Below are 388 nucleotides of genomic sequence, written 5' to 3'. Positions count from 1 at the left end.
AAAGGGAGAGAAAACAGAGTGCAAACTTCCACTCACCTTCATACACGTTAATTCTTTGTTACACAGAGAGGGAACTGATGCTGCAGCTGAAAAACCTGAAGGCCACATCGCTTGCTCTGTCTGCGATACCGGATGCTTCTGTGTCTTCATCTCAGCAAACGTAGACCTGTGTCCTTGAGTTTGACTCTGATCCTTAGTGCCAGTAGCATCATTACTGTCAAAGAGCACAAGGCCACGTTGGCTGGGATGCACACCAGGGTGCAGTGGTAGAGTGGGGGGTGGTTGGGATTTCGCTGACTGCTGAACAGCCGCTGGTTCTTTCAAAGGAAGGGGTTTGGGGGCTTCGGACTTAAGAACTCTGACGTCTTTCTTTGGCAGAGAGAAAGAG

At 49.7% G+C, this 388-nt stretch overlaps 1 protein-coding gene across 1 annotated transcript in view; it reads right to left on the bottom strand.

Moving 5' to 3' along the window:
• znf638 (zinc finger protein 638) overlaps positions 1 to 382 on the bottom strand; it is a 10,187-nt gene extending 9,805 nt beyond the window's left edge. The window contains exon 1 of the mRNA XM_032499408.1: positions 37 to 382. Coding sequence (XP_032355299.1) covers positions 37 to 150 — 114 coding nt within the window. The 5' untranslated portion in view covers positions 151 to 382. The remainder of the gene's footprint in view (positions 1 to 36) is intronic.
• Positions 383 to 388: the final 6 nt, after the last annotated feature.

This window comes from Etheostoma spectabile, chromosome 19 (assembly GCF_008692095.1).
Source record: "Etheostoma spectabile isolate EspeVRDwgs_2016 chromosome 19, UIUC_Espe_1.0, whole genome shotgun sequence".
Lineage (NCBI taxonomy): Eukaryota > Metazoa > Chordata > Actinopteri > Perciformes > Percidae > Etheostoma > Etheostoma spectabile.
Note: the sequence above shows the minus strand (reverse complement) of the source record. Positions and strands in the feature narration are given on the sequence as shown.